The following is a 27,530-nucleotide window of genomic DNA, read 5'->3' as shown; positions in this document are numbered from 1 at the left end:
CATTAACACGGTTGTCCAGCGCCCATGATTCAGGCTTGGAGGAGTCTCTTGAGTCTGACAGCGCCTATCCAAGGGATTCATATTAGATGGCTGAGCTGGGTTGTGTTAAGGATGTTTAAGTTGTTTTATGGAAGCAGGCCAGTTAAAAATGGAGACTTGGCTTTTTTCACCCTTTATTTCCAGGCAGAGCTTAAGAAAAGCTGAAGCCACTAGAGAAGCACATGTAGACCTTGTGCTCAGGTAACCAACCTGCAGCGAGGGGGTGGATGGGGCCTCCTTCATCCCACAAACACTTGATTGCACTGAAGGTGAGCAGCCAAGGCAGGTGTGAAAATGTGGTAGTGACCTTTAGCCTTGGGTGTTTGTGGGGGTGGAGTGACACGTGAATCTCAACGTGTCTCTTCAGGATTCAAGTGTCCCTTCAGCAGACAGGTGCTGCTGATGCTGGTGGTGGTGTCCTGCAGCTGCTCCCCAGTGTCCTTCCAACCAGGCATGAGCCTTGCTGAGGGCTTCTCCTGTCCATGGGGATGCTGTGAGCCTCCCGAATTAGAGAGCCCCAAGGTCCCCGGTACAGGGTTAGCAGTGGCTGACCTCTCTACTTCTCCCTTCCACATGCTTATAAAACTTCCCGCTGTGCGGGATTTTAGCAGTTACTGGCGATGTCTCTTGCATTTGTTTTCTGCAGATTGTGCGGGTGACGCTGGGGATAAATTTACTGTAGTGGTAAAGCACACGTTAGGGCTGATAACAACATTTAACTGCCGCAGTCTGTCTAGCTACTGGAGCAGCCCCTGTCCTTTTATATCTTGTGACAGGGAGAGATTTGCAATTTGTTTTCCCCAGTGTCAGTGCAAAACGAGGTGTGGGCTTTCTCCCCTGCATGCAGATCGTGAAGGGAGTTCAGAAATGTTGGGGGAGTGGGGAAATCCCAGCTCGTGAGCTTTCACAGCTGGTGTTTCATCTCTGGGGATGCTGAGGTTTGGTTGTTGTAGAATCACAGGCTGGTTTGGGCTGGGAGGGCCCTTCAGAGGCCATCTAGTGCAACCCCCCGCAGTGAGCAGGGACATCTTCCACTGGATCAGGCTGCTCAGAGCCCCGTCCAGCCTGACCTGCGATGTTCCCAGGGATGGGGCACCCACCGCCTCTCTGGGCAGCCTGTGCCAGTGCTCCACCAGCCTCATTGTAAAACAAATTCTTCCTTATACCTAGTCTGGTTGTTTCCTTTCAAATGAAGCCTTTTGACAGCAGTAGCTGATGGAGGGGAAACCTCTGAGAACAGGCTAAAATACTCTTTAAACAGGTTAAGCTGCTTTCCTATGAAAAGAGCTGTTGTGAAAACCAGTCCCTCGGGGTTTCTCACTGGGATGTCAGCGCTGGCAGCTGAAACAAGCTCCGTTTGTGGCTGTGCTGTTCCCATCAGTGACAGCCATGATGTCTCTTGCTCCTGGATCGCTGTGGCCATCGATGCTATCTTTGCAGACCTTGCAAAGACTTGGGTGGTGTTGAGTTTTGCCTAAGATGGCTTCTTCTAAATGCATTAGTCTAGAGCTCAGATTCACATTCCCATGGCTGGAAAGGCCAGCAACGGAGGAAGCGTGGAAATACGGGGACTTCTGCACCACCTCTGTATGGGAATGATTGAAATCATCAAGGAAAACCAACAGGAGTTGACCAGCAGGTCCCTTTGGCATTGGGCTGAGCTGGTTTTGCTCTGCAGGGTTGCGTGGCATGAGGCTTTCCAGCGTGGTGCAGTTAATGCCGGGAACATCCTTTAGCTTTGCATCTGGAATTGACCCTGTTTTGCAAATACAATACAGGGAGGACAGGGGAGAGGAGGGGAAAACAAATATTTACATTTCTCCTGTGAGTCCCTCTCGGTGATGCTCTGACAGGACCCGTTCCCCTCTCATTCGAGTCTCTGATCTTACTGAAGTATTCCTGGATGTACCATTTGTTCATAGAAAGTGGGTCTTGGCTCCACCGTACTTGGGAATAGGGAGCTTGCACTTTGGCAGTAGCTTTAACAGTGCTCTGAGAAGAGCTCGCCACCGTCCTTGTAGGGAGATTCGGCTTGTTGGGGAGTGGCAGGGTGAGAGGTGCCGCAGGGAGGAGGAAAACTGAAATGGAGGCAAAGACTGGTTGGTGTTTGACAGTCTGCTGGGCTGTGGGTGGAGGAGGTGAAGAGGGTGGGCATGGTCTTCAATTTGGAAAACACTTATGCACTGCACATCTCCCAGGATATTGAGGAAAAGAGGCAAGGGTATGACTTTTTTTTTGGATCAAAACTGAGTCATGGTGGCTCTTGTATTTATCAAGCCATTGGTTTGAGGTTATTCCATTCTTCATACTCAAGTTTGCTATGCTTCATTGTCATGAAATATTCCAGTAATTATAGTGACTTGAGATTTGCATCTAATAGTCTGAAATCTCTGGGAAAATAGGTATCGGTAATACCTATTTGTTTGTGGGTTTAGGGGAAGAGGGGTTTGGCCCAAATAGAGAAGCTTGGGATGTGATGGAAACGTCTTTCATCTGTTCAGCTGAGCTTTGGATAACTCTGCACTTTTCACACATGCTTTGGGTTCCTGGTGCTGCCTAAGTGAGGCCACCATCCCCTGTGATTGTCCCTGAGCTCTGCCTGCCCTCCTGAGGTGGTCTGAAAAGCTGAAAGCTTGAGTTATGGCTCTTCTGACCTGGTAAGCTGATGAAAAACGTACTTCTAATTCCTACTACTGTGGCTTCATTTTATAAATATATATATATTAAAACCCAAAACTTTTTCTCAGAATTTCTGCTTGAGGACTGCCCTGGGTTTATCAGAAGTTCCACATTAAATACTCACTGCTTGAGTAAAGGCTTATGATTGTGCTCAAAGTGCAGTAATACTTGGGTGATTTCTCATGTCACCTAGGAAAGCATGACTTCCGCGTGATGCAAGCAGTAGAAGAGAAGTGACTCTTGTCTCCCCAGCCGCACCCAGCTGGGGTGAGGAGCCCTTTTCAGTTCCTGCAGGCGGTTTTAACATGTATGGAGAATAACTGAAGTTATGCTTGATGCTTGTTCATAATGAACAGAACTTCGCTTCTCCGTAGGTTGGATGGTGGGATCATGGCACGGGATGCTTCTACAAGCAAGAGGTGCCTGTGGTTGTATGTCTGAAAAACTGGCTTGATTTGGGGCAGTAAGTCAGAAAGTGCCTTTAGCTGTCCTAGTTGAAGGCTAAAGTACCTTCACCCTTTGCAGTCGTGGTGTGAAGCAGGGCTACGGTTGCAATGTGCGCTCACAGCATAGAAAGCCCACGGCATCCTGGGCTGCATCAAAAGCAGCGTGGCCAGCGGGTTGAGGGAGGGGATTCTGCCCCTCTGCTCCGCTCTGGTGAGACTCCCCCTGCAGAGCTGCGTCCTGCTCTGGGGAACCCAGCACAGGAAGGACATGGAGCTGCTCGAGTGGGGCCGGAGGAGGGACATGAAGATGCTCAGGGGCTGGAGCAGCTCCCTGTGAGGACAGGCTGAGAGAGTTGGGGGTGTTCAGCCTGGAGAGGAGAAGGCTCCGGGGAGACCTTAGAGCGGCCTTCAGTGCTGAAAGGGGGCTGCAGGAGAGGTGGGGAGGGACTTTTTAACAGGGCCTGTAGCGATGGGACAAGGGGTAGTGGTTTGAAACTAAAAGAGGAGATTCATACTGAATAGAAGGAAGAAATGTTTTACAATAAGGGCGGTGAGGCGCTGGCACAGGTTGCCCAGAGCAGCTGTGGCTGCCCCCTCCCTGGCAGCGCTCAAGGCCAGGCTGGATGGGGCTGGGAGTGACCTGGTCTGGTGGGAGGTGTCCCTGGCAGGGAGGGTGGAACTGGATGGTCTTTGGGGTCCCTTCCAGCCCAAACCAATCTGTGATTCTATGATTATGAGCTTGGAACTGGCTAAAGTTTGCAAAAGCTTCACTTTCACAGCAAAATAAACTGGAAAACATAATGTTTCTTCAGTTTAATTTTTTCCCCCTCTTGTTTTAGTCGTCTACGTACTGAGGCATGAAGTCATTCCCTAGAGGAGAGACAGAAGTTGCAATGCAGTGTTTGGTAGAGATGGATTTGAGTTACGTTTTTGCCCTGACTCGAGGCAGCCACTCTCCATCTCTCAGGAGCTGTCTTCATGCACTCCTCAACCGCTATAACTTTAGAGTGTATTTTCATTTCCTTTGCTGCTTTTCTAATTAACAATGCTTTTTTCCCCCACCTTGGGTGGTAGGAGTGGATTTAACTAGTTTTGCCTGAAACAGGTTGTAGCCCCTAAGCTGTGCTGGTGGAACTCAGTGGCTTCAGGGCAAGTGGCGGAAGTGTGGCCATAAATGTACGTCCCTCCCGAAGGGAAACGCATCGCTTGGGTGGGAACGGAGTTTCATGGTCTTGGAGCAAAACCTCTTGGGCCTGAGCTGGGGGATGTGTAGTGGGATGCGAATCCTATAGCGGGGGCATCCCTGTAATGATGTGATGATGGGAAGAGCTGGAGCTGAGCTTTGCCTGCATTGAAACTCTGCACCAGCTGCCTGTGCCCAAAGGTAGCGTGTAACTGCTTGGGGGGAATAAAGAAACACTCCTGTAATGCGGGGAGGGATGTTTAGATGCGTAAATACATCTCCTGGTGGGGTATGGATGTTGTCCTGTGCATTGATCCAAGAGACACACAACAGAGCGGCTTTGTGGGGATGGGGAAGGAAGAAGCAGCACCTGGTGGCTGCAATAGTGCTTTTTTTAATTTTAATTTTTATTTTTATTTTCTCCTTCTGTTTCGGGTGTTTTGCTGTGTGCATGCTTTGGTGTTTCATGAGAGCCGTGTTTGATCTGCTTGGGAGTGTGTGTTTGTGTGCTGCTGAGGTATCCGCCCTTCCGAGGGGGAGAGATAACCTTGGATTTGCCTAACACATGGTTGCCAAACTGGGAGAGAAGGTGAAGGATAGAAAAGATGCATTTGGTGGTGTGGGGTTTTTTATTATTCTATCTTTTCTATATTTTTTTATTTTAAATGAGTGCAGTTGCCCTTCTCACAACTTTTCCTTCACTTAAGCAGTCTTTTGCATTTTGGTCTCCTTCCTTGAGCCCTTCCTGCAGAACACAGATGCCGTTTTGCTAATGGCATTGCCTCCCAAATCTCCTCCTGCGATTCAGAATTCGGGGGTTGATGGAGATGATTTTTCCTGCATCCTTCCTTATTTAAGCTTTCATCTCCCTTACATTTCTTAGAGGAAGTTGTATATGGGATTTAGGGGATGGTTTTCCGGGGAGGTGCTGTGTGGTATAACTAGGAGGCTGCAGGATATAAGTGCTGGAAGATCTGGAAAGCCAAAATCTTGGTATTTTAGCTGGACAGCTGAAGTTATAAGGAAATAAGGAGGAAAATATAGCTGACTGTCTAGCTGTCCTGTACCTTTTTGATATATTAAAAAGGAAATCACCTTTTGTTTGCATTTCCTCAGAGATGTATTTTGAACCAATTTCAGTTCAGCGATTGTAAATTCTTGCTTATTTTCTTGCTGTCACAGGGAGAAGAGACAAAATATACACATTAATGTATCATTATATCATCATATGTGTACACATCATGTGTCATCATACAAGTGTGTATCTGGCACATGGACAGTCCTGGGAGAAGCAGAGGCAGGCAAAAGTCACATTTCCAAAGACCTGGAAATTACTGCAATAAAATAGAAATGCAAGAGCAGTCTTTCCCTCCAGGAGACCCTTTCTCTGCCCCTCATTCCTAAGCAAATGGGGGTGTATGAATATTTGTTCACCATCTGAGATATTTTAAACTTTTTTATTCCAACTTTGCTCTTGACTGCTGCTGCCGTTCTTTAGGTGTCTAATGTCTCCTTGCTAGCAGGCCTTATTGCTGGAGTTTTTTAATTATAGCTGGTAAAATGCTGCTTACTTAAATCCTCGGGAATCGATTTGTTTTCCTTCAGTTGCTCAGCAATGAAAAGGATGAAGATGTGGCCTGGGGGCCTTTCCAGCACACCCTTCTGGTTAGAAAGTGCTGAAGAAATTACTCCCAAATACAACTATAGGTCAAACCCCCTTTGCATTAAGCAATACTCCAAGAGGGTGTTTAACTCCTGAGTTCTGGAGGGGGGGGGGGGATAACTATACAGGTTGATTAATCCAATTATTTCTTTCTAATAAGGTTCCAAATCCAGTCTGGTGGAGAGGTTGCTCTGCAGTTAAAGGTAGATTTTGGTGCTGCTGTTTGGACATAGCAGTGCCCGGTGGGGAGGACAGCTGAGCGCTCGAGCGGCAGGCGAGGTGGTGTACCCTGAATTTAGCAAGGTGCTTGTGACACCGTGAATGTGTTGCCGCGATTTTTAACACTTCTGGTTGAAATTCCTGGTGTCCTGTGGCTGCGTCCTGTGGCTGGAGCTGCCCTGTGTGCTGCTGAGCTGGGATCACTTGGATAAAAATAATATATAAAATCATGTAATGGAGGCGGGTCACTACTCTGGGGAAGGAGTATGCTTATGAGTTACACTAAAGCATCACAATGCTGCGTGTTAGATAGAGGAAATCCTGGGGTGAAAGGCCATTTTTAACTACAGAATTATAACCAAAAGGCCATTTTTAAACTACTTTATTAATAATCAAATGTGTATGGTATATATTGAGCATGTCTTGGATCCAGCCTATGTTCATCCAGGTGCTTACGTGGAGTTCAGATGGAAAACGGGACTGCGAAGACAAGATTATACCGCAGCACTGCTCAAGGTTTTGATTAATTGAGAATTAGGCAAGAGAAGGGTAATTAATGCAAATCAACAGGGATTTCCAGAAAGTAGCCTGGAAGGATTTAACTTTTGTGATATGACAGGCTGTTAGGTAAAAGTCTGCTACGCAAACACTTGACCCCTGCGTGGGTTTTTTAATTAAAAAAGCAAAAAATCAAGCGTGTAAAACCCCAGTAACCCTTACTGGAATAAAAAAAACCTGGCTACATGGCTGAGTTAGGGCGGTGGGTCTCGTCCTAATTCCCCTTAGACACTGGATCAGGGACTTTTTCTTGATCCTGGCAATTTTTTAATCAATGGCGTGGAAGAAGAGGTAATGAGCACGGGAGGAGCTGGGTCGGGTGGATGGTGCCGGAGTGTGGCTGTGAGCATCCCATGGGTGGTGGACCCAGGGGAGATGCTTGGGAAGGCGGGTGTTCAGCCCACTTCTTCAAACTGCTGATCCCCTGATTCCTGCAGCTCTTCCAGGAGGAGCTGCAAGTCAAGGGCGTGATTATCTGGGTTGGCTTTAGCACCAGACTTTTTGTGCTTCCTCAGGGACTCTGCAGTGATTTTTAGGGGGTTTGTGGAGCATTGAGGTTGGACTAGATGATCTTTCAAGGTCCCTTCTAACCCCTAACAGTCTGTGATCCCTCATTCTGACAGCGTGGCAGAGACTGGATGGTGATGGTAAGCATCTTGTAGAGCAAACAGTGAGCATCTTGTAGAGCTGGTAGAAGAGAAATTTGGTGCTTGCTGTGGCTCGTTGGGATGGTGATCCTCTACTCCTGCTGCTCGATGGGACAGGACCTGGAGAAGTCTCTCCCACCCAGCAGACCAATGGCTGGCATCTCTTGGTGCAGCTCTCTAATGCTGGTGAATCTCAAGTTTTGGAGGGGCTTTGCCAGGGTTTGTAGCAAATCCTCCAGTGGAACACGTGCTTTAAATCCCAGCTTAGACTTTCAGAGGGGCAGCCCTGCCTTGTACCCTGTGATTTCGTCAGGCTCCTGGCTGCATCCTCGCAGCAGGCAGCAGCCTGCCTGTCCCACAGCCAGCTCTCTGCCTCCTCTAGTGCTGCTTCAAAGCAACCGAAGGCGAAGGGCTCCTGTGCGCAACCTGAAGCGAGGCTGGAAAGGCGTCGCTGCAGAAGGAGACGGGCAGCGAGACCTCATGTGCTGCCAGCTCTGATTAAATGGGCACAACTCTCCTCCTGTAACGTCTTGGGCTGCTGTGAGATGGTTCATTAGCGGCGATGCAGGTGATAATGCACATCCCCAGCGGGTGAAGTCTTGTTGACCCTGGCAGAGACGTTTGGCTTTCTTGTTTCTTAAAGAGTAGAGGAGCAAAGCAAAAATACAAGAGTTGTTGCATTGCCCAGAGCAAGTCCTGGCATCGCTCCCCAGCCCAGGAGAGACTGCTTTTCCCCCAAAATTAAGATTGAATGGTTTATTTCCTCTATCCCAAAGCACCTGGGGCTCTACCTGGTTTTGCAGCATCTAATGATTTTCTCGCAAGAGGGATTTTGCATTTCAGCCCATCACTGCAGTGAGCACAGGGCTGCGTGTGCACGCGAGACCTTGGCGCTGAACCCGTCAGTCTTAATTAAGCCTGCGGTAACGAGCGCCACTGAGACGCCGTGGAAGAAATGGTAGGGGAGAGGATAGGAAGACACAAGTTGGCTGTTAGTTACATGTGAGACTATTGATTAGTCCTGGAGATCATCCTGGAAATCATATTTAATTAAAGCCTTTGAGCGTACCCCCAGTATTTCTGTCCTGGTGTTGGGGCTCGCCTGCAGCCCCACCGTCCTCGGTGCCTCTTTTACCTCTGCCATTGGTGAGATGAAGCTGGTGCAATGATGAACTGAAGCCTTTTAAATGCCCCTTCGTTAGAAATGCTGCTAATGAGCTGATGGATAAAAGCTGCAGACACTGCTTGTCCGAGCGGCTGAGTACTGCTTAGCTGCTGCGACACTTTATGCGAATCATCATCTGCGTTAATTTGGACAGAGGAATAAAATTCAGCAAAGAGAAATAGAGCAGATTTAGTGCTGGTGGGAGATGTGGAACCATCCATCAGCGTGACAGCTCTTCGGGGGGGGGGGGGCGGAAAATATCCCCCTACCTAGGAGGCATCAGCAAAGCACGTGCTTTGCTAGCTCAAATCCAGCAGCTCCTGCTGGCACTCTGAGATGCGTTGGGATGAGCAGAGGTACTCCCCAAAATTTAGGAGCCCTGCCTTGGTGGGAACATGGTCTGGGTATGCAGCTACGTTGTTTCCCTGGGTCCGTCTCCACGCTGATAGTGTGAGGAGGATGGGGAGTATGAAGCACAGTGTAGATTATGCTCATCTGCCTTGGCTTGGCTGTTTGAGTTTGTGTATTTTATCAGCCCTGAGAAACACACAAATCACTCGTTCTCATGTTGAGGGGTTAGAGATGCTTCTGCAGCGTAAGGCTGTCTCTCCCTTTGCATTTAACACTCTCACCAAGTTAACATTTAAATTCTGTACCTCCAAAGTGATGTTTTTTAACAATTAAAACACGATATTATTTTGTTCTTCCCTACCCCTTGAGCATTACACTGGAGTTATGTGTGTCCCTTGTGTGTTGAAATGTTGATTTGCCAGTCATGACCTCTCCTTTCAGCTTTTTTGGGTTTTTATGGTGAGGGAGAAGTGGGTCTTTTCCTATTAGAGGTCCTTGCTGCAGTTGGATGCTCTCTGGCCGGGCTGGGGATGCTGGGCTCTTGCGTGGCATCCCAGTATGGAATACCAGTGCTGCAGAAATTGGGCAGTGGAGAGGTGAGCAACATGGGAGCATCCCTGCCCGCTCTGTGCTAAGCAGTGAAACCCTCTGCCATCCCCTCCTGACCCTTGTGAGGGTTTGCTGACCCGTGGTACCCGACAGCAAACGGAGAAGCCGGCCTGGGGTGAGATGCAGGGGTCAATGGGTCCTGGAGTCATGGCACAGCTTGGGGAGCTCTGACCTAAATATAGGCTTTGCTTGTCTGTCGGGCAGGGGAGAAATCACTCCTGGGATGAAAATCTTGTTCGGAGGATGGGAAAAAGAGGATTACAGTTTGCCATCTGCCCCGATGTTCAATATTGTAAATAATAATAAGAAAGTTAATGATCCACAAGGCCCTTAACAGAAAGGGTTCTGCTCTGCTGCCGGAGCGCCTTGCTGTGTCACGGGTGAAGCAGATTTTTCTCCCGAGTCACTGCCAAGTGGGGCAGAAGGGATTTTTTTTTTTTTTTTTTAAGGCTGCAGGAGCTCAGCAAAGCCCAGGAGCAGGTGCCTTTCCATGCCCTCCTGCTGAGAGCACCCATCGAGCGGCTCTTGCAAGCACCAACAAGTGTGGTGGTTTGCACAAGCACAGTCAACACAGCTAAATAACTCCATAAATAATGACTTGTTAATCATGGGAGACGTAGGATCCTGCTGTGGTGGGCATAATGCCAGGGGATGGGCAAAAATACAGTGGTCAGCCCACTTCAGCCCAGGACTTCATGCCCAGCGCAAATTAACGAAGAGAAGTTTGTTTGCTTTAGTGCAGAGCTGGAAGGGGACGCTGTCAGCATCCATGTGCAGTGTCTGCAAGCAGAGCCCTCTGGTTTTTTGCTGCAAGACGCTCTTTAAATTATCTCTATAGAGTTGTTTTTGATAGCGGTTAAAAAAAAAAAATGGGGAAAAGAAAAACGACATCCAAACCCTGAATTGTGCCATCTGGTACGAGCGCTTTTAATTTAAGGTAGAGCTTGTAGTTTCCTCTTTTTTTAATTGGGAAATGCAAAATTTGGGAAATCTTTAATTTTAGTAATAGATGGCTTGTGAAAGCTGAAGGGTAGTTATTGGCCCATTGCATATGGAGAAAAAAATATAGAGATATTTGTCCCAATCTCTGCCTCGTTCTTAGTCAATATGTGGTCACCTTTGATTTTTCTAAGGTGCACATCGCTGTCTGTGGTTTCTACTAAAGTCCTTTCACAATTTTTTCTTAACCTGTGTGGAAGAACCTTAGTTGTGAGATACTACATCTTAATCTTCGTTACTGAATTCCTAATTGCTAGGCAGTCAGTGCTATTGTATTGCCAGCATTGCGGGTTTTCTGCTGTGCCCTCCCTCTGGCTGCAGTCCTGTTGGAAGGATGTGCCTGGAAAAGTGCCCTTGACCTGGGAGCAATGAAAACTTCCCAGGGTCAGCTGTGAGTATTGCCATTCCTGAAATAACTCAGGAGCTTAAACCCCAATAATAATAAAGATGGATTTGCTGACTTCCAGCTTGCCATGAAGACTGTTGCAACCACCAAACAGCCCAGACTAAACTCGGGTAGTGAATTTTTAAGCTTTTTTTTTTTTTTTCTTAATTTAATGGAAGATTATCCTCTGTCCACACAGAGGTGGAACCCCTTCTGTGCAGACCAGCATCCCTTCCTGCTGCGATGGAGCAGCCGCTGAGCACATCGCCCAGAGTTTGCTGTGAGTGCCTTTGACTGGCACCAAGGGCTTTCAAACAGGGAAAAACTAAAACCCGCCTCTTCTAATTTAATGTTGGTTTTAATCTGAATCTGCAGCAGCAGCCTGCTAAAATCTAAATCAAATCAGGAGTTGGGGATTGAATTTATTAAGCTTCTGCTTAAGCTGCGTGGAGTAATACAGGAGGCTTTGAAAGCACCGGATCTCTTTTGTTTTATTGGGAATCTGGTTTAAAAAACCCCAAACTAGACAGATTTGTTTATTATTTTTTTTCTTGAGAGGCTGAGCATGTGGAGCTATTTCTGATTAATGCTAACACATCATGCAAAGATGTCCTTGAGGATTAAAGAAAAGCTTTTCTTTCTCCCCTCCTGCATGGAGACACTGGAGTATCGGGAGGTTAAATGATCTGCCCAGGGTTGTGTCTCCTGAGCCTGAAGTCAGGCTGATCCTCTGGTCCCAGTGCTTTGAGACAGACCCGCCTGCCCTTTCCCTTTGTAACAAGCTCCTCCAGAAAATCAAGAGGTTGTTGAAGCTAACGAAGCCAGGACTTGGCAGATAAAGTGGAATAATTATACGCGAGGTGAGATGACGGAAGCAGAGGCTCACAGAGATGCTCTCCTCCTGCCTGGGTGGGTGCCTGCCTGGGGGCATGGTTGTGGTGACCTGGTGGCTCTCATCTATATGAGTTTAAGTGACAAACGTCTGGCGTGCAGAGTTGCTTTGGAGGCAGCAGGTAGCAGAAGTTGGAGGCAGGGAAGGCAGACGACGTGAGCATGGTGCTCCAGCGTGCCCCCACCGTGGGCTGCCTCCAAGCCTCGGCGGGTTGTAATTAAAGTTTGCCTCGTAGAGATCTAAGAATGACAAAGTGCTTTTATTTCAGTGCTGTACGGTTTGACATACTTGGGATTTATGGGTGAAAAGGAAGGGTTGGATGCGGGTTTGTGTAGCAGCCTGCCCTGCCCGGAGGGTTTGCAGAGAGCACAGCAAGGAGGGGAGAACGGTGAAAAATTGCAAGAAAAAAATAACGGTCCCCTTTTTGCATGTGTGTGTGCATGCATGCACGAGAGGACAGCATCATAGCTGCTTGGGGAAGTACATTCATAACAGCCTAATTTAACAGCCTGCAGCTATTTAGCAGGATAGGAAGCGCTCAGTGTGGGGAGTGCTTGTGCTGGAGCAGCGATCACATTCGGGATCTCCCAGCCAGGGAATGAGTTACCCCCAGGGCTGCTGAGACCTTGCAAACACCTATGTCTTACTGCCTTCAGTACTGCGTGATCCCTTGCACCTGTGCATGTACACACAGGGTCTTGGAAAATCTGTTTTATATTAAAATTCTGTAGTTTTGTGGTCAGGGTGGCTGATGGGATGTGAAATCTTCCACCACCAGCTTGTAAGTCCATCCCTGGCTGGTGGATGCTGAGAGCTGCTACCCTTCACCAGTGGCTCCCACATCTCACCAGGGCGCTGGATGGCTCCTGGCTGTGGTTGGCGATGAATTGCCAAGAGGGGCCGACGTGACCTCTTACTGTTGCTGGAGGTGGACCCAAATTTTGTCCACCAAAGCATGCACAAGCACCGCCGTGGTTTTTTGGGTTGCTTAGGGGTCAATGTGCCCCTCTCTGCATCCCTCTGTCCAGGCAGGTCCATGGCTCAGCCCACCCCCATGTGCAGGTGGAGAATTTGCATGACTCCAGCCAAGACCAGCAACATCTTGTTTTTGAGGCTGCCTTGAGCTGAGTACATCCTGATCCCTGGCTATTTCAGGCGTTTCTAGAGCGTGTTTGATCTCTCTTCTGCCAGGAGAGAGCTGGCACTGGATGAAACCATGGTGATCGGGATGAAAAGGCAGGCAAGGTGCTTTGCAGGAGGGATGAGAGCCACAATGGTCCGTAAAGCCCTTCCCATAGTGTCAGAGCCTGGAGAAACTGGGGCGAGGTGCAGGGGATGAGGAACGTAGAGTGGTGCATCGCCAGCTGCATCTACTCCTTCTTTCATGGTCCAGCCAAGGATGGGGTTCCTGGATCTCTTGCAAAGCCGCTTGCTGGAGGGGATGGGGAGATTGGGCTGGGGATCCTGAACCAGGCCCATCGCTGTGGCAGGGAAAGCACTGAAGGCTCATGGGGTGCTGGAGGTGGTGTGCTGAGAAAACTCTATTTATTTATTTTATTTTATTTTTTGCCCCTCCCTGATGAAACTGCTATGCTGGCCATACATTTGTGTAGCTCCATTACCATCCAAAGGTTCCCGCTGCTGTAGCTATTGAGCAGCTCTAAAAATAATTACATGTAATACGTATAAAAGCCTATTGCTCTTCAGCTGCAGAGCAGGCTGTTAGAGGGCTGCTGCTTTAACTCTTGGGTCACTCCGAGCGTTATTTGGCCATCGTGCGAGGGCCAAAACCATCTTTGGTGCTACGGTCCTGATGTGGCTTGGATTTGCTGCGGTTTCCCCCCACTCCTTGTGTTTTGTCTAAGAATAAGTTTATATAGCTCTTAGTTCAATCCACAGGAAGAGCTGAGGGGAGACATGCCCCCCAAAACCTGAATAAATGAGTGATCGTTGAAGGATTCCTGTTGATTCTGTGTTGGCTGGCCGAGTCCAGAATCAGGATGGCTTGATGGGACTGCACCCAGCGAAAAAAGCTTGACTCAAGGTGACCTCCTGCAGAGATGGAGCAGTTTTGGGTCCTTTCTAGTTCTTAGAAACACGCCCTGGCAGCCCCATGAGTAGGAGAAGTGGTACCTGCTCCAGCAAGAGGTAGAGGGTGAGGGAAACCCGTGCATGGAGGTTGCAGTGTTACTGCTCGGTTTGCGGCGTGTTTGTCCCAGCTCCTGAGAGCAAGTACTGGAGGTTTCAGCACAGCAACAGTTACTTGCTCGGCATGAGGAGGGGGATGCTTTTTCTCAGCGTGGGCCGAGTATTTATCTCTGGATCATAAAAGCAAATTAAATCTCATTAGCAGGAGATGTTGTGGCCCCGAGTAACGCCGTAATCTCGTTATGTGTGAGCGGTGCTGCTCGCTCTTGGATTTTGTCCCTTCGTGGGCGCTTTGGCTGGGCTGTACGGACCCACCTTTGGGATCTCCTCTCGGAGGCGTAAGGGTGGCCCTAAATTCAGAGATGGTAAAAAGATCAAAAGTTGTATCTAAGTGTTTTTGTGGACCCTTGAAGCCTGTTTGCAGGTTCACCTCCAACTGGAGAAGTTGGCTTTGGTGTCTTGTAATTGCCTGCTTAGCACCGTGGCAGTGGGTTTGGGTTAGGGCTTGTTCTGTGGGGAGCAACCTGTCGTTGTTTTGTGCAAAAGAAATATGCTTTGGTGTACAGTCTGCTGGGGAGGAATTGCATTATTTCATAAAAGCTTCTAGAAGGCTGGGTTTTTTTGTGTGTGTGGTTGGTGTTTTGTTTTTTTTTCCCAGGGAAATCAAATTTCACATTTACCTTGAGTCTGTACCTCACTTTGTTAGATTGGTAACAAGTCAGTGTACACCTCCTCCAGGAGAAGCCTGATTGAAAGTCTGATTGAAAATCAGACTTCTGGTCTATAATTTACCCCAAAACTTAAAATTAGAATTATTTTCCTTTGACTGAAATAAAGGGTTCAGCTGCACTGACTTTACAATGACTGTGGGATTGTATCCATGGTGAATTAATTTATTTCTGATTTAATTTCCTGAGGTTTCCTTGTGTTTAAGCTTTTTCTTTCTTTCTTTTTTTTTTTTTTTCCTCCCTGCTCCCTCTCCAGTACACTAGGGTTTGGATTCCTGACCCTGATGAAGTTTGGAGATCGGCGGAAATTATCAAGGATTACAAAGAGGGAGATAAAAGCCTCCATCTGAAACTTGAAGATGAAACTGTAAGCTTTTGAACATCGTTATTCTTTGCAGTAATTTAAAGCTTCGGGTTAATGTGTGAAGAAGCCTGAGCCATCTCATATTTTTTTAGGAAGTATTTTAAAATACGTGTTTTGTTGCCTTAGCACTTCCAGCTTTTCCCTGCTTGCTCCCTCCCCAGATACTTGTGTTAAAGTAGGTTGTGAGAAAAGCCCTTGACCTCTCTCGTCTCTTTTCATCCCCTGGCAAAGTTGTAATAGTCTGTGATAGCAGAATGAGGGTTTTTTCTTTTTTTTTTTTTTTTTTTTTTTTTTTGATAGCAGCAGTGTGTTAGAAATACCAGTTTATGGTTCTTGCTGCTGAACAAATTGGAAAGAGCGTGGCTGGTGGAGTCTACTCAAACTTGGGCCCCGATGGAAAAATCACATAGAGCGCAGAAGTGACTGCTGTGCAAACAGCTTTCTCTGTGCCTTTGCCTTTCTCTTTAAGTATAATCTTCTGTAAAACCCTTTTTTTTCCCCCCTCCATTTTTAAAAAAATAAAAAAAGCTCTGAAAGACACAAATGAAAAACTCATTTAAATGTAGGTGGTTTTTAGTAAGTGCTGCTTTCAAATGCTCCCGCAGCCCAGACTCCCAGCGTGTGTGCAGCCGGCAATAAATCATTCCCAAAGCAGGATGGAGGCTGGGGAAGAGCAGCTGCTTTCTGTCCCGCACTAAAAGCTCATGGGGTGGGATGTCAGGTAACAGCGGGGGACTGCAGATGAAGTTAACCGTGGCATTTGCCTCAGGTGCAAAATTTGGGTGGTTTATGGGAAGGGAGCAGCCACGCTACGTGCCCACCACAAAGTGCGTTTGCCGTGCATGGTGCCTGGAGTAACACAAAGAATAAATACATTTTTCATTAAGAATTCCACCTAAACCAGCTTTCTTCACTGAGCAGGTAGGGGTTCCTTAATTGTCTAGAGGGTGATTTGCTCTGCTGCTTAAAAGAATTAACAGAGGCCACTTTCTCCAAATTGAAAATGCTCAGAGGAGGGTGAGTAATTCACGCCCCCCTGCCAGGCAACCATTTCCCTACTGCGGGAAGTATTTTCACCGTATTACTTAATGGGAAGATAGAGAACAAGAATGAGACATGCTTGATTAGGCTGTTCATCAAAACAATTCTTCTTGCAGAGCAACGTGAGCACGGGCTGTTTGCAGTGTGAGGCTTGCCAAGAAAGTCATTCGTGTCGAAATCTGTGCCCGGTGCACTTTGGCTTGTGCATGAAGCTGTTGGTTCTGCTGCGATCAACCCTGGCTGAGCTTGTCCTCCCCAGTTTGCTCTTCCAGCATAGGGCAGATCTTTGAGGAGAGTGAAGGATGGGTGATGCTCCTCTTAGGTGTTTTTTCCCTCTGTGGTGATACAGCTGGATGAGGAGATGAACAGATGCCACCTCACTGTCCCTTGGAAGCACCAGGCATGTTCCTGTAGGACCCTGAGTCACCCTGTCCTTTGCTGCTTGGTGGGCTCCCTGCCCAACAGCCCTGTGGTTGGACCTCCTGCGTTTACTGTCCTGTGTCTATCAGTCTTTATTCCAAGTTATACCAATCATCCTTGGGGCATATCTTTTCTCTAAAGACGTGATGCTTTGTCCTCATGGTGCTCGCAATGGGTGTGTTTCCACCATTCCAGTCATTCCATGCAGCGACTTGTCCCTGCCTCCCAGTGGCGTCGGATGCCACAGGGATGACCCTCGTTGCGGGCTTTTTACATACTTTTTCGTCCTGCTTCTGAGGTGAGAAGATAGAAACCTCGGAGAAACCGAGCAGCAATGCTCAAGGCTTTGCAAGAAACTGGTGACAAGCACGACGGGCTTCAACTCTGGGGCAGGTTTCATGAGCAGTGCTAACAGGTCCCCTTTTGGGGGTGCCCAGCACAGATGGGTGCCTGGGTGCAGGTGGACAGGCACCCATCTCATCCACAGCAACTCCTTCCTACCGCCTGTTGTGCTTAGGCTGCCGAAATACATCTGCATGTATTGCTGAGTGCTGCAACCTCCATCAGTCTTTTCAAGCCGTTTCAGTACTTGGGGGGGATTTATTTATTTTTTTTTTTAAATCTCTTTAATCTGGATATTTCCTTGGAAACCAAAGGGTCTAAGAAGTCCTGCAAGCCTTTTTGTACAGCTGAGTTTAGGGTCAGCAACGTTAAAGTACAAAGAGATTAAAGGATTACTAGGTGTTGTAGATGGTAGCTTAATAAGCATGTTGCTGTCACGGAGAAACACAGGAACATCTCATTTTGGGGTTTTGTGAGAGACCACAGTGCCCAGAGACCCCGCTTTGATGCCTTTCTGTATGAAAGCCTGTCTGGACCCAAATCACGTTGGGCTGAAACGCTTTAGGGAAGGGGAACAGTGCACGTGTGCGTCAGATAGAGATACCCAGCAAACATATCTTCAGGGGATGCGAAGCTGTTGAAAGCCTTTTGTTCCTGACAGCCAACATGCATTACCCAACTGTTTAGTGCTTCTCTTTTGTCCTTGTGCTTTAAGTGAATTTTCATGGATTTCTGTGGTTTCTGGCTGTACTCTGTATGCAAGAGTACTCCTTCTGAATGAAGAGCTGATTTTTAAATCTTACAAGGGATCCCTGGTGTGTTTGCCATTAAGATGTGAGACTGAGTGCAGACTCTTGAAAATGGGCATTGGCAACGTGGAATTGGAGTATGAAACAAGCCTGAGGTGGTCAGACGTGCTGTGTGAGCCTGTCCTTGTACGCTTGGGTCAGCTTTTCTTGTGCTGTTTGCACGGGCAGCGATCCAGTGCCAATGCAATGTTAGTGGTGCCTTTTTGCTTGCAAACAGGGATTCTTCGCTCCTGTTGGGAGCTGGGGATCGAGACCCCTTCCTGAGACACCCTGTGGGAAGCAGTATCAGAGGCAATTCTTTTTCCTTCACTGTAAAGGAAAATAATTATGCTTTTTCTTTTTTGGTGGCTCTGCTGTTCATTTGGGGATGAGTCAAATATAGTTAGCATATGGGCAGCCGTATGCTTCAACAGCGTAACCTGGCTCTTCAGATACTGAAGCAGCGGGGTCTCTGTGCTTCTCTGTGTCCTTCTCTGCCTGAAGGGGTGTAAGATTTTGAGTATAAAAGCAACTCGAATTAAAAATGAGCTGAGAAATCACTCTGATGGGAAGAATATGGTCTAATTTGAAAGGAGGCTGCTTTTCAAAGAGCATGAAGATGCTTAGATCAGATGAAGCTGTGGTTTTCTGTATGGTGCCTGTTACTGCTCAGAGCTGGCTAAAGGCTATTTGCCTCAAGGCTGGCCTGGAAACAACTCGGGCGTGCTCAGGTTAGTGCATCAGTGACCACCAAGCCCATCTGTTGGCCAGCTCAAAGCCAGTTACCGAGGGCCATTTACCTGTCACCTGGTAGTGTGTCATCCAGGTCCCTGTAGCAATTAGCAGAAAGGGGCTTTCATGTCATTTTGCACAGGATGTGTGAGTGATTTACAGAATCAGGATGGAGTTACGCTTGGCTAAGTTGTAAGACATTAAAGGAGCTGTTGTATTTTGTGCTCTCATGTTCCCCGTATGTGTCTCTTCAGCTGTATGAGTATCCTGTTGACCTCCAAGGAAATGAACTGCCTTTCCTGCGCAATCCAGATATCCTGGTGGGAGAGAATGACCTGACAGCCCTGAGCTACCTGCATGAGCCCGCGGTCCTCCACAACCTCAAAGTCAGGTTCCTTGAGTCCAACCACATCTACACATACTGTGGTGAGTGTCCAGGCCACGCGTTCGGCTCCGGGAAAGCGGTGGCTTAGGGCATGTCCACATAGAAACCCCTTGAGAACACGAGCTGGAGGCTGTGGCATGAGGAATGGCCGGAGGCTTTGAGTTTGGGGCATGTGGGAGACATGGGAGCGTGCCAACAAGCTTTAGGTTGCAAAACCAGAGGTGGTTTTTGAGAGCTGGTGTCCTGTGAACTTGCCGAGCTTGTGGTCCTCTGAGTGGAAACACCTCGTGTCGCTGTCCACTCGGTGGACTCGTGATGGTTTGTTTGCTGTGGTCTCGAAGTGCAAAATTAAGGTGACCACACCAAAGGGGTTTGCTAAAATCAAACAGTGAACTGTTATTGTTTGCCCGTAAAGCGGTGTGCGATAGGTAAAGAGGGTGAAAGGAAAGGGGAAATAAAGTGAAAAGAGGAAAGAGGTCAAGGGTCCAAGGCGTCCCGATGGTCCCAGGTCCAGGCAGCGTCCTGCCGGTCCTAACTATCATTGTGATCCTTGGTGGGGGAAGCTTTGGGTGCTGAGGAGCCCCTTTTTGTGCCCAGTAGCACCCCTTGCTCCTCCTCCGTATCTCCTCCTCTTGGCTCCATCGATGCTGATCAACCTCTTTCGATAACAGTTCTCAGGCTTGTCCCTGGCACTGGAGAACAGCACAGCCCTCGTTAGCCAGAAGAGAGCCCTCGTTAGCCAGAAGAGAGCCCTCGTTAGCCAGAAGAGAGCCCTCGTTAGCCAAAAGAGAGCCCTCGTTAGCCAAAAGAGAGCCCTCGTTAGCCAAAAGAGAGCCCTCGTTAGCCAAAAGAGAGCCCTCGTTAGCCAAAAGAGAGCCCTCCTTTGGCTTTTCTCTCCCCCCCCAAGGTTTCTAGAAGGGAGAAGCAGACAGCAGCATCTCCATCCTTCTGCTCTTTCCTGCCAGATGAACAAGTTGCTCAGCTCGGTCCTTGCTCTGCCCAGGGCACAACGACCTCACCAGCCTGGCATTCCCTTCCCAGGATCAGCAGCTGCTGCTCAGGCAGGCCCTGCAGGTTCATGTCAAGGTGTTAGCCTGACCTTCAGAGTCCATACTCCTGATGACGAGGTTGAGACAATGCTGTTTTCGGACCGACTCTTACACCTCATCAGAGAAGTCTGAGGCCAACTTTGCCAGTGGGCTTGGTGGTGTGAGGGGAAAAAAAGTAGGACCTAGCAAACCACAGGAGAACAGCAGTGTGCCAGAAAGATGTGATCCAACTGAGAAATGCCCGTTGTAGGTTCTCCTCCTGAAAGAGAGAAAAACTGCTGTAATGGGTTTATAACAGGGACCAGATCTGTGGGATTTGGTGTCCCAGAAAATTGCATGATTTATCCAGTCATGAGAGGCAAAACCTGTAGTTAACATTACGGAAGAGCAGACAATAAAGGTCTGCTGTTAGCATTGTTGCCAAGCATTTATTTTTATTTTCTGCAAGAGAAACTCCTTTCTGAAGAAGTTTCCATCCAGCATTTTAGTGATGTCCAAAGAAGATGGGTATCGGTGACAGCGGTCGGCTGTGCGTGGGGGAAGGATTGCAAAAAACCGTTGCCACGCTGTTTCCCACCTTTTCTTGGTGGCTTTGGGGTCGTTTAACTCTTAAATTGAAAGCAGGAGGAGGGCAGGTATGAATTTGGGTTTGTCATTCCTAGGGAGGGTGACCTGCCAAAACCATTCCAGTCAGCAGTTACCTGTGAATGGGTGCCAGCAGACTGCAGCCCGAAATGAAAGGAAGAAGGCAAATCAGCCATTTTTATTCGGTTGCATTGGAGAATGTCGAATGTTGAACCCTCTTGCTGGCACTTTGCTAGCAGTGGTGCAGACTAACGATTCTCTAAGTGATGGGCTGCAAGATTTTGGCGAGAAGGGTGGGGACTTTGTGTGGCAGGGTTAAGGCTGGTGCGTACAGCTAAGATTAAGTGGTGCAGCTTTTGCAGAGGAGACGCTTCTTTAGAGTAACGCTCTTGAAATACGTGGCCTTGGCAGCTGGTAATAGCGGTGACTTTTCCTTTAAATTTGTAGGGATGTGGAACGTTAAGACTACTGGCATAACTTGCAGCCTTTTGCAGCTGCATGTGTGTCATGCAGTCAGCTGCAAGGCTGCTTTCATCCAAAATCAGTGAGGTCTCATTAGTGCAGCTGCTCGTGAAGGTTTATGACAATCTTTGAGCACAGCGTCGTGTTAATGAAGATACATGGGTTTGGGCTTAGCAAGTGTAGGTTTAGCTACAGAGCTCTGCATGGGTCTGACATACCTTGTGCTTTGGTTATAAAGTAGTCGAGAAAAGGGAGAGAAGTGCTTATTTGGCAGCCAGTGCTGGGGCAACCGCTGCCCTTCAGCTCGATGTGTGTCGTGCAGGCGTGTTTTTGGTGACTAAGGGAAAGAGATGCGTGACCCTAAAGGAACCAAGGAGCAGACAGGAGCAGGGCACGGCGAGGTGAAGCTGTTAGGTTGATATCCCGTGGAGGCAAGTAACGCGACATGCCTGACCTTTGCCTTCCGTGGCGGGTTGGGGCACGTATCCTGGTGTTTGCTGCAGGCTGCGAGAGAGTTCCTGTGCTTTGCTGTAATTTGGAGCGTGCCTGAGCCCCGAATCGGCTGGGCTGGGAGCACAGCACGTGCTCCCACCAGCCACGTGCTCTCCGGAGTTCCTTACAAGAACGGTTGAAACCTGCAAAACATGGAGGTACTTTAGAGGTGGGACTTGAGTGCTTCAGGTGTGGACCAGGTCCCTTGAGCACAGAGGTAGCACCACACGTGGCTTTGCCTCTCGTTAATTCCTGGGCTCACTGCCTCCTCCGGGCAGGCGTGGTGTTCCTAGAGCTGGAGAGGAAAGAGCCGTTAAAGCTTTAATGCAGGCTCTGGCATTCCTTTCCTGTGATTTATGCATTTTGTTTTGATTTGAGTACATTCTTTGTTATGAGCTTTTACTCGGAATTTAAGCCAGGGGAAAATCCGGGATATTTGTTTGGGTCTAAGCAGAGCTTTGGTTGCATAGGAATTGCTTTTCTGAAGTGGTGGCTCAGGCACTGTTCAGCTCTTCTTCTCACTCCTCCTGCAAAGTCTGGCTTTGCACAATGAAGATTATTATATATTTGCTCTTCTCACCAGTTTCATATGCTTCCTCTGTAGCTGTACAGGAGCTTAGTGCCTTGCTGTCAAAGCTTAGCACTTTGAAGGAGATGCTGAGATAAGAATTAGGAGTCCTTCCCCATTCCCCATTCCCTTCTCATCCCTTTTTTTTTTTTCCTCCAAACACCACATTTTAAAATAATGATCAAAACAACTGACGCAAGCCCTGAAAAGCCTGAAGTATTAACTCTGTGCTTGGTTTGTAACGTATCTGTCTTATTTCTCTGTTCGAAGGTATTGTACTTGTTGCCATCAATCCATATGAGCAGCTGCCAATCTACGAACAAGATGTCATCTACGCCTACAGTGGCCAAAACATGGGGGATATGGATCCGCACATCTTTGCGGTGGCCCAGGAAGCCTATAAGCAGATGGCCAGGTGAGTGGGCGCTCGGTCAACGGGGCTGGATCGAACGGTTGGATCAAAAGTGGGCAAATACGCACTTCACTGTTGCAAGTATGCCGCTGAAGTGAAGTTGTGGAAAAGAGCGTGAGAATTTCAGATTTTCATCTCTGCTGAGAATATGGGGTCTTCTGTTGTGCTTTTATATCCTCAAGTTGGTACAGTATCTGCCCATCACAGTGCCCGTCTTCACCCAGGGGTGCTGTAGCTCTGTCTCTCTTCTGTGAGGTGCAAGACCTTGTTCCTGCAGCAGCCTCCCTTGCACGGTGCAGGACTGCTTCACACTGAAATCTCTTTGAGGTCAAGTATTTCTAAATAATTCTGCTTAGCAATGTGACCCCGTTATTGACTGCTGGGCAGGCTGGGCTGGTGGGGATCTCTGTGATCCTCAGGAACTCCCTGGTTCAGTGCAGGGAGCCTTCTCCTGTTGCTGCTTGGATGAGTTTCCTGGAAGAAATTCAAACCGCTCTGCAAATACCGTGTTTAATAGCTGGGAGGAAACTGCGTTTCAGATAATTTAGTGAGATAGTCAGACTAAACCCAGAAGCTAATGTTAGTCGTTTTATGGAGATGCTGTAATTTTGAGTTAGGAGGTGACTGGCAGATATTTAGAGATATTTATGGGTCCTTTGGAGATATTTATGGGTCCTTCAAAGCAGTGTCTTCGCCAGATGAACGTGGTGTGAGTTTTATTTTATTTATTCCTGTGTTTGTTGTGTAGCTGAGGACAGATGCAGGGTTTGGTCTTGCCAGATCAGGCCTGATCTAAAAGAGAATTTGAGAGGAAGTTGAAAGTTGTTGCACCAGGGATCATTGTCTGGACTCGCACGGTGTGTTTAGATTTGCTCATCGATTTAGCTGTGGTTTTTACACAACCCTGGCTTGTAATAGTGAGAGTAAGCACTGAACCATTTACCAAGGGTTGCAGCCTGTTTTCTGCTGTGTCTTGGCTTTAAGTAAGGAGTTAGGATGCATTTCTAATGAAAGATGAATCAGAGTTCAATCCAGAAATGCATCGGGAGGAGCACTGCCATGAGCAGAGATCGGATGGATTGTACCCAAACTGACTCCAGCCTGCAGTGCAGACCTCCTGCACGTGCTTGTGCTTTGGGCAAAACCACTTTGAGAAGAATTTAGAAATTTGGGGAGCTGCCTATAGAAAGAGGAAGGCTTAGGACTGTGAATCGAGGCTGAGCAGCAAGCTGCACGGTTCTTTTTGGAAGATGTCAGGGTTTTGCTGACCAACACGGGCGAGACCCATGGATTTTTCCTGTCTAAAATATAAGGCAACGACTTGCTTTTCTGCTGAAGTCTGTGCTAGGGAAGACTTGATGGTTTCCCACATCCCTGTGTAATTTTGCCGGCAGTGGGCTACCAGACAGCTCTACGCAGAGATGCTCGCCTCTGCTCGCCTCCTTATCAGAGTATGTCTGCTTTTGACAGCCGCCTATAATTGATAACTGCTGTCTGTGGATTGTTGGGAGTGCTCTGTTTGCAAGGGGACATAGAAATAACCACCTTCAAAGCTCTTAAACAAGACGCTCGCTGTTCAGCGCTGCTCTGGTGCTTTCCGTCTTGGGCTGGTATTACGGTAATTGCAGGCTTGGAGACAAAAGAGGGATTCAAATGGGGCTGAGAGGAGATTGGAACGTGGATTATAGGAATCTGCCTGGTTTTCTGAAATGTGCCTTAAAATGTAGCACACTGTATTTTAAACCTGAAAGCTTCTGGGTGGATGTCGTGTTCTCCGCAGTTTGATCCAGGCTTTTCCCTCTGCAGTGCTGTGGGGAGAGTGGTGGAGCTCCTTAAGCAGGGCGCGTGGATGGCGCGTCTCATGGGTGATGGATGGTAGTGCATTGGACAGGACTTCTTTTTGCCTTTTTTTGAAGTGATTTACTGACTTTGTGAGATGCCACATATCTGCAGCGCTGCTTTAGGCAGTGGGGGTGCACGTGAGCGTGGTGGGACACGGGTACTTGGGCAGCTCAGCCGTCAGGATGGAGGTCTGTGAGTGTGTTAAGCCTCAACTGGTGCAAAACCATCACTTGGTTTGCAGTGGTTTAGCTTTTAAACCATAGCATTATGTCTGGTGCATCCTATAGACCTGGGATAAAACTCAAATTCGCGATGTCAGTAGGTCAAACTTGGAGTGTGACCGAGAGCAGGAAAACAGTCGCTGGCTAGCCTTCTGGGTTTGTTTCTTTGTTTAGCTATAGAAGTCTGTGCTTGTATATGCATATATAAGCTTTCATAGTTTTTAAAAACAGGAATTTTTCATTCTAAAAACAAATCAAACGCAAATCACATCATAGAAAAGCGAGAATAATAATGCAGATGTGCATTCTGTTTGAATTTCTTTGGTTTTCTTTCCACAAAAGTGTCTTCAGTGTAAGAAAGAAAATCAAAGCGGTAAAACAAGCCTTCTCCATGGAAGACCTCTTGGAAACAGCTGATGTTATTTGCAACATCACAAAGCAAAAAGTTGTTGAGTAAATAACTTGCTGGAGCCACCAAGCAGTCGTTGCTGTGTGAGCTGGTCTGGTGTTCGGTGGTGTCATCTCCACGTTTTGCGATGAGTGGCGGCTTGATTTTCATGTCCGTGGGGTAGTATTCCTGCAGTTCGCGTGGCAGAGCAGAGCTTTGTTAGCTGACTCTTGGTAAACTGCTTCCTTGAGATCAGGCGCTGCACTGGGGCAATAAACCCTTCAAAAGAAGCATTGCTGAAGCGGCGCTCAGGTCTTCTTTGGGGCCGCAGGCAAAGAGCACAAACGTGGAGCGAGTGTGTGAGCGGGCTGATAGTGCCAGCTTCTGCCTTGCTGCGGGGTTTCAAGTTGCAGCGGCCCTCTGAGGGCAAACTTCGTCCTGGTCCTGAAGACCTGGATAAGGAAGGCTGCAAGGTGTTTTTATAGGACAAACAGAGCAAGGATGTAATCAGGAACCATGAAGTCACCTTGAATAGCTCTCCTCCAGTGCAGAAGGCAAGGTCATAAATACACACACTGATATAATTTATTATATTATATAAAATAGATACAATGCATAATATCTGTATGTAGTAAATAAATATCTAAGTATATTTTAGCTTTATTAGTAGCTCAGAGCACACTGGGAAGATGCAGTGGAGGTGACTGAGGATTGAGCAGATGGCAAGGAAAAAAGGCACAAAAATCTAACATCCTCTGTTAAATGAGAAAAGTTGGAGGCAATTAGATTTTTAATTCCCTGGGCTTCTAGTATACCATTACCATGTAGAGGCAGGGTGCCAGGGCAGAACTTGAAGACATTTGCTGGTGTACAAGTGTCAGGGAAGTTGTCCTGTGCTTTCTCACCTGCCTCAAGCTGATAGTGTCCATGAGGTGGGACTGGAGGTGCCTTCGCAGGTGCCTGTAAAGCTCTGCTGGATCTGGTGTCTGGTGTTGTCTTGTCATCAGGAAATGACAATTTAAATTAAAAAAAAAAAAGCTGTGGGTGAGCTGGACAAGGGGCTGCAGTGATTTGGGCATGTGTTCAAACTCCCCTTGAAATGAAGGCTTTTCCCAAAGAGGATGAGAGTTGCTTTGTGGCACTTGCATGTGAAACAGCTTAAAAAAAGGCAAGTAATTAAAATTCATAGGTGACAGCCTCTCGTTTTTACAGTGACCAGCTCTTTAGAAACTTCCTGCATACCCAGTGTGAGGCTAAGTGCACTCAGTTCATTGAAACAGTATTGTTTCACGAAAAATACACAGCATGGAGTTAATTTGCCCCAAGTGCTGCTACCAGAGGTGGTGGAGTCAAATGTTGGGGTGGTGGAAAGATGGATCGTTAAGTGACTGCTGATAGCTGAGGCTGTGGGATTCGAAGCAATTTGTGCTTTGGGACGCAGGTTATCTGCGGGGCAATGCAACCATCTCCTCCTCTGGTCTCAATTTCTGTCCTCCTGATACTACCTGGAGAGGTGCATGGGGTGTTGATGCTCCTGAAAGTGGACTAAAAGCTTTGGGGGAACATCCAGGATTTCCCAGAGAGCCAGCACAGCCATCAGTGCCCTGGCTGATTGCTTCTTGCTTTTCTTGTAGAGGAACAAAAGATCCCTTGTGTGCCCAAATCCCGGCGGTGGCTCTGATTTCCTTGTGTGTCACCACTCTGGGCAGAAGCCTGGAGTCTAGCAAAAATTCCCCTTGAAATTTTATTTCTGCTGAAGTCAGCCTGACCAGCAGCTTTCCACGCATGAGCACGGATTGTTTCTGCCTTCTTGTCCTGACCCACGTTCCTCTTGGTGAACATGGCCCACCAGTTGGTGCCAGCTCCATGGAGGTGACCGAAGTTTGCACGGTGTGCAACACCAGCTTCCCATTCCCAACCTTTGGGGGCTTTAGATATTTCCCTTCGTGTCTGCAGCCCCATGGTTCTTCTCCCCAGCTATCTTTGGCCCCTATCTCGTGTTAATCATGTGTGATAATCACATGTTATGCTTAATAAAATTAAGCAAAATTAAACAGCACGAGGTGACAGAGGTGTGTGGTGTGAATAGCATTGCTGTGGGGGATGGGCCGGGAGAATGGGCCCTCCAAAGGCTGTCAAACATCTTTCAAAAATGGGGAGCAGGTAGCGAAGGCGGTTTTTGCTCACATCATAAATCAAAGGTGAATCCCTTGCTGTGTATTCTTTGTGTTTTCCAGTTAGCACATCTGGATCTCACCATGATAGCAACGTCATTATATCACATATGTGGAGCTCTTAACTGCCATGATGTGGCAGCTAATATATGCAAAAAAAGTGCAATGTTTAAATCTTACAGTGAAAAAGACCTTGAGTGAAAAAGGACTTGCAAAAGTGTGTGGACTGGGTGAAGGTCTTTATTACCCGTGCAACCATCAGGCTGATGCTTTCACAGATGGCATGATGTCGGCAATGCTGTTGCATGTGGTCAGACAAAAATATCTTGACAGGATCTGTGTATAACTCTGCTGAATTGGAAATGCAGAGCATTTTCATGTTCTCCTGCCAAGAGCATGAAAGGGCTCTGCGGACCTTAGCTGACCCTTGCAACATCAGTGGGAAATCAAGCGTTCTGATAACCTGTTGGTTAGACTGGAGTTTCCTCCTTCCCAGCATGAGGATCTCCTCACAGTGATGCCAATAGTTCTTGCAGGAGAAATAGAATAAGAAA

The 27,530-nt window shown here is 47.7% G+C and overlaps 1 protein-coding gene across 1 annotated transcript in view; it reads left to right on the top strand.

Annotated features, from left to right (window-relative positions):
- Positions 1–27,530, top strand: part of MYO5B (myosin VB) — a 150,854-nt gene that overhangs the window by 13,150 nt on the left and 110,174 nt on the right. The window contains exons 2-4 of the mRNA XM_086480191.1: positions 14,968–15,078; positions 18,653–18,824; positions 22,210–22,354. Of these exons, the coding sequence (XP_086336317.1) occupies positions 14,968–15,078; positions 18,653–18,824; positions 22,210–22,354 (428 nt within the window). The remainder of the gene's footprint in view (positions 1–14,967; positions 15,079–18,652; positions 18,825–22,209; positions 22,355–27,530) is intronic.

This window comes from Leptosomus discolor, chromosome Z (assembly GCF_034619465.1).
Source record: "Leptosomus discolor isolate bLepDis1 chromosome Z, bLepDis1.hap2, whole genome shotgun sequence".
In the NCBI taxonomy this organism is placed as follows: domain Eukaryota; kingdom Metazoa; phylum Chordata; class Aves; order Leptosomiformes; family Leptosomidae; genus Leptosomus; species Leptosomus discolor.
Note: the sequence above shows the minus strand (reverse complement) of the source record. Positions and strands in the feature narration are given on the sequence as shown.